The 5830-nt window shown below is 43.3% G+C and overlaps 1 protein-coding gene across 4 annotated transcripts; it reads left to right on the top strand.

Moving 5' to 3' along the window:
- The first annotated feature begins 858 nt into the window (after positions 1–858).
- LOC543168 (glucose-1-phosphate adenylyltransferase small subunit 1, chloroplastic/amyloplastic) lies at positions 859–5523 on the top strand. Of its 4 annotated transcripts, none has more exons than XM_044541042.1 (10): positions 859–1257; positions 1788–2084; positions 2633–2902; positions 3021–3200; positions 3471–3574; positions 3664–3775; positions 3946–4044; positions 4124–4243; positions 4706–4843; positions 5149–5523. In XM_044541042.1, exons 1-9 carry the CDS (start codon positions 1051–1053, stop codon positions 4820–4822), a joined length of 1506 nt encoding a protein of 501 aa, XP_044396977.1. In that variant the 5' UTR covers positions 859–1050; the 3' UTR covers positions 4823–4843; positions 5149–5523. The 4 variants fall into 4 exon arrangements, with proteins under 4 accessions (XP_044396977.1, XP_044396975.1, XP_044396976.1 ...); XM_044541040.1 differs by having other exon boundaries at positions 5137–5523; XM_044541041.1 differs by having other exon boundaries at positions 4706–4856.
- The last annotated feature ends 307 nt before the right edge of the window (positions 5524–5830 follow it).

Genomic DNA, 5830 nt, shown 5'->3' with positions numbered 1-5830 from the left:
CACCAGTCCACCCACATATCAAATTATCAAAGTAGTGAACACAAATCAAACCAACATGATGAAAGTGACTAGATGAAATTCCCGTGTACCCTCAAGAACGTTTTGATTATCATAAGAGATCGTTTTGGCATGTCCTTTGCCCCAAAAGGATTGGGCTACCTTGCTGCACTTTTGTTACCATTACCGTTACTTGCTCGTTACAAATTTATCTTGCTATCAAACTACTCGTTACTTATAATTCCAGTGCTTGCAGAGAATACCTTGCTAAAAACTACTTGTCATTTTCTTCTGCTCCTTGTTGGGTTCGACACTCTTACTTATCGAAAGATCTACGACTGATCTTCTATTCTTGTGGGTCATCACGCCGCCGCCCACGCTCTTTGGGCCCGTCGGCGTCCACCGTCCACGCCCACAGACAAGGAGGAGGTGGTCATCTTGGACGACGACGAGGAGCAGCAGCGGCCGTGCGGACATATGAGTACGCACGACAACTCCAGCGGTCGCTCTTTGATTGTGGTCCTGTGCCGCCCTCGCCGTCGCATACCTTGTGCACATTGAGAAAAAAATGACCAATTTTTGTATCTCAATGCTAATTTCGAATTTGAATATACTTTTTCTAGGGGTTGTAGGCACATACGCCGAGAACATCAGAGTTGGCCTGAACCTCAAAAAAACAAACAGAGTTGTCCTGAGAGAGATGCTCACTGCAGAATATTCCTGTCATAAAAAAGAAAACGTGAAATATAGACACGCGTGCGCAAGCAGAGCCGTTGGTCCGAGCTTCATCTCGACCGCACACGCCATCGCGGCACATGGACAAACACAACCATAAATGCAGACAAGCCATGCCCTGAGCTGCACACACAGACACGGGAAGAAAGCGGAAAAAAGAAGCTGAAAACTCTCACAGCCGCTGAAACGGAGAAGCGTCCGTCCAACAGTGTACGTGTGCGCGCGCCTGTCCTGCCGCCAGCCCCACCTCAGACCTCACTCCCTCGCCCTCTCTCGGCCGTCGCTGCCACCGCCTCGACCCGTCACTCTCTGCCCCCGATGGCGATGGCGACGGCGATGGGCGCGACGGCCGCCACGTACGGGGCACCGATCCCGGCGCCGGCACCCGCCGCATTCTCTCCTCATCGCGCGGCCGGCGGGCGGCGGGTGCGGGCGGTGACGGCGAGGCCGCGGCCCCTGTTCTCGCCCCGGGCCGTCTCGGACTCGCGCAACTCCCAGACGTGCCTCGATCCGGACGCCAGCACGGTAATGCGCGATCCCGCCGATCACCTTCCTAAACACTTTTCTTTGACATTTACCTTCATCCACACTTTATTATGCGACTTTTAGCCGTCCCTTTCGTGATTATTACGCGGGAAAAGGTTCGTGCGCACGCAGAGTTGGGGTTTCGATGCGGCTCCCTTATTTTATTTTATCTACTACTCCATACTTGGCGCGTTTGGATGAGCAGATGGGGTTCGTTTTCTCGCGCCTTTCCGTTGATTTCACGATGGTCCTGTCGGCTGCCGCATTGGGGTAGAGTGTATGTAGATTATGATCCATGAAATGTGGGAAGGCGTAGAATTATTTACTCCATGCCTTCAATTTAAAGCGTTTATATAAACTGGCTCAAGTCCTGAAGACTGTACTGCTAACATTTTGCATTTTAATTTATCAAATCATGTGATAGAAGTACATAAACCTGAGACAGCAGTTCATCCGGTTAATATTTGGAATGTTTTGACATAATTTTTTTCGCATCACATCCAACTGATGTGATCCATCCATCGCCGCAGAGTGTTCTTGGGATCATCCTCGGTGGTGGCGCCGGGACAAGGCTGTACCCACTGACCAAGAAGAGGGCCAAGCCTGCGGTGCCGTTGGGTGCCAACTACAGGCTCATAGATATCCCGGTCAGCAACTGCCTCAACAGCAATGTGTCCAAGATCTATGTTCTCACGCAGTTCAACTCCGCGTCGCTCAACCGCCACCTCTCGAGGGCCTACGGGAACAACATTGGTGGATACAAGAATGATGGCTTTGTCGAAGTTCTCGCTGCGCAGCAGAGCCCGGAGAATCCTGACTGGTTTCAGGTACCTTGGTTGATTCATCTTCCATCTAGATCTAGAGTATCAATCTCGAACTATTACTATGTGTTCATGTAAGGGCTCAAATTTTGTACCAAGCAGGTCAAGAATTTTAAACTTCAAATAAGAAGTAAATGTAGTTGCAAAAATGCATAAAAATAAATTGTGGTATGTTGTTAAATTGCATAGAGTAGAAGAAGAGCAGCGGAGATTTTTTTTTTCTATCAACATATCAGTTAATGAAAAGAAATTCATGCATTATTCACAGTTTACACCCTGTTGTACTTCTGTCCCAGGGGACAGTTAACATTTAATAAGTTGAATTTATCTTTTAGAAACATTCGGACAAATCATTTATCTTTTAGAAACATTCATGAACTTGGAGGGTCCTGCAGTTTCCTTGGAGTCAAAAAATCAAGTTCACAATGATGCATAACAATAGATGCTGCAAACACCCTTATGTTATCCCCTGAGGCCTGACATGTTATGTTCTTTTTATATTAATATAGTCTTGAACCAACAAGTTTTTGTTCTCTTGCCTTTTCCCAAATCAGGGTACCGCAGATGCCGTACGACAGTACTTATGGCTGTTTGAGGAACACAATGTTATGGAGTTCCTTATTCTGGCTGGAGATCACCTGTACCGTATGGACTACCAAAAATTCATTCAAGCACACAGAGAAACAGATGCTGATATTACTGTGGCTGCCCTGCCAATGGACGAGGAGCGCGCAACTGCATTTGGCCTGATGAAAATTGACGATGAAGGGAGAATTGTTGAGTTTTCAGAAAAACCAAAAGGAGAGAAGTTGAAGGCAATGATGGTATGCAGCTAAGTAGCACTTTCTGTATCTAATTTAAAACATACGATACGCCTTAAGGAGCCGAAAGTATATATGCTTGTGCAGTTAGTTTTTCAGTTGACATGCTGTAATCTTGCAGGTTGACACCACCATACTGGGCCTTGATTCTGAGAGGGCCAAGGAATTACCTTATATTGCTAGCATGGGAATCTATGTTTTTAGCAAAGATGCGATGCTTCGGCTTCTTCGTGACAATTTTCCTTCAGCAAATGACTTTGGAAGTGAGGTTATTCCTGGTGCAACAGAAATTGGAATGAGGGTACGCTATGCTCTTGAAGCTTGTAGTGCATGTTATTCTTATTATTTTCACTGCTGTAACTTTTATCTTGTGAAACAAGGTGAAACTCCTTCATATTTTGTAGTAAAAGTGAAAGCATTGGTTTATGAACTTAAATATTTGTCCATCAAGAATTTAGATTTCATGATCTTTTGAGAGAACTTACTTATCGACTTTGTAGTTACTTCAATTTGTTTCCAGTGTTCATATTCCATATACTTTGTTTGCTTAGGCTGCTATTATCTGTGACAGGTGCAAGCTTACTTATATGATGGTTATTGGGAAGATATTGGGACTATTGAGGCATTTTACAATGCAAACTTGGGAATAACCAAGAAGCCAGTACCAGATTTTAGGTAGATATTCTACAGTTGAAAAAAGTTAGGAGGGGCATTTTGCTCGATTCACTACCTATTACTCACTTTTGGTAAAAACTTGTTTGCAGCTTCTATGACCGTTCTGCCCCAATTTATACACAATCTCGATACTTGCCTCCTTCGAAGGTTCTTAACGCTGATGTGACAGACAGTGTTATCGGTGAAGGTTGCGTCATTAATGTAAGCCGCCTTTTCCCTTGAGACTCTAGGTCACGACATGTTTAGGACCTTAATACCTGATATGTTATCCATCGGATATCTTGTCCTCCCTCAAGTCTAGTTTCTCATCCTTCGGTACATGGGCTTTCTAAAATTCACTATCTTGTATTTATTTTTCTCCTTTTGGCTAGCATTGTACAATCAACCATTCTGTTGTTGGACTACGCTCGTGCATATCGGAAGGCGCAGTAATAGAGGATTCCCTGCTAATGGGTGCAGACTATTATGAGGTGAAATATAATCAAACAGAACTGTGCTAATAGCGCCATGAAAGCGTTGTGAGAACATAGTGAATTTTTTTTTGTGCAGACGGAAAATGACAAGCAAGTCCTTTCTGAAAGTGGCGGCATTCCCATCGGTATTGGAAAAAATGCGCACATCAGAAAAGCAATAATCGACAAAAATGCTCGAATCGGAGAAAATGTGAAGGTACTTCATATACATCTCTACCTCCTGCCAGTCAACCCGTATTTTCATGTATGCTCTGTTCAACTACTCATTACTCTGGGGTGAAAACAAGAGGGGGCTCTATCTGAACATAAATAGACTCATAGATTTTTCTTGGTCATTATCATCTTCTTGTTAATGATAGGATGTTTGCAAGAATGTGCCCTGAAACACTGATTTCAGTCCTCTTTATGTTACCAAATACTAATGCATTATTCTGTGGCAATATTTCTCAGGCAAACCGTATGCTTGCTTAAAAAACTCTTTACTTTCCTACTCCCTCCAATCCATATCACTTGTCGCTCACTTAGTAAAACTTTAGTACAAAGTTGTACTAAGTGAGCGAGAAGTAGTATGGATCGGAGGGAGTACTGAAAAAGAATATTATGCCATGTTTATTGTGGTAAGTAATGTCAGATCCTAATTGGTATGCTGCTTTTACAGATAATCAATGTTGATGATATCCAAGAAGCTTCAAGGGAGAGTGATGGATACTTCATCAAAAGTGGCATTGTCACCGTGATCAAGGACGCCTTAATTCCGAGCGGGACAGTCATATAGAGAGGCAACCGTCACCGCCATGTATATAAGCCAGGTTCCCTCGCTCGTGCAAACAGAAATTTCTTGTCTTGATGCTTCTTCTTATTATGGCTTCTGCACTCCACCAAAATTTCCAACATGCTCTTTTCTTTGTTATTTTATCAAAAAAAAGTCTCTGCCATAACCGTGGATCAACTGCACTAGCAAATGCCAGGGACAGCTAGCTGCCTAGCTGCATCCCTATGCCTTTACTTGAGTGGCTAATTCTTTCATTCCGTTTGCACGTACAGCAATCATACTTCACTTTGAAAACTGACCGTTCCCCTGCACTGCAGGTTGGCTTGCAGACTTACAGTGACCTCCAATGCATCCATGGCTGGTTTCCCATGTTCACCAAGCTCTGCATCGACTCGGGAGTATCATCGGCGGAAAGAATAAAACAGTGGCCACCACTCAAGGCACCATTTTTTTCCTGTTAACTAGTATATGAGCAAATGTTTTGAAGTTGAAGTCTGAAAATTGCATTAGGAATCTGGATGTTTTGGCATGTACAATCATGTCCTTTTGTAGTCTCTAGGCTTGAACTGGACATCCGATGTTTATTTGCATCGCTTAGAGCATCTCTAGCCGATCCCCTGTAATTTAGCCCCTCAAAGGGCTTCTCAAACCTTAACTCCTTACATTTAAGGAGTTAATAAAAATCTCTAGCCGATCTCCTATAATTTAGCCCCTCAAACGGCTTCTCGAACCTTATCTCCTTACATTTAAGGAATTACTAAAAAATGGTTCCTAGTCGAACTCCTAAATGTTAACTCCCTAAAATATTTTCTTTGCCAATTCTTCTAAGTTTTAGTTTAAGTATTAAATTTCAACTGCATATTTGCACACATACTAAGAGCTTGACTCAGGGCAACTTTTTCTGGAAGCAAACCAAACAGGCCCTAAATCTAAACTTGATAAATGAAGGTTCACACAATTCATGAATATTATAAATTTAAAGCTCACAAATTAAATTATTTAAAATCCGAA

Source organism: Triticum aestivum, chromosome 5D (genome assembly GCF_018294505.1).
Source record: "Triticum aestivum cultivar Chinese Spring chromosome 5D, IWGSC CS RefSeq v2.1, whole genome shotgun sequence".
NCBI classification, from domain to species: Eukaryota; Viridiplantae; Streptophyta; class Magnoliopsida; order Poales; family Poaceae; genus Triticum; species Triticum aestivum.
This window is presented reverse-complemented; position numbering and strand designations above follow the sequence as displayed.

Coding starts and splice junctions, on each gene's coding strand:
- LOC543168 (XM_044541042.1), top strand. CDS start 1,051: ATGGCGATGGCGACGGCGATGGGCGCGACGGCCGCCACGTACGGGGCA. Junction 2,085..2,632: donor AGAATCCTGACTGGTTTCAG/GTACCTTGGTTG, acceptor TTCCCAAATCAG/GGTACCGCAGATGCCGTACG. Junction 4,244..4,705: donor GAATCGGAGAAAATGTGAAG/GTACTTCATATA, acceptor CTGCTTTTACAG/ATAATCAATGTTGATGATAT.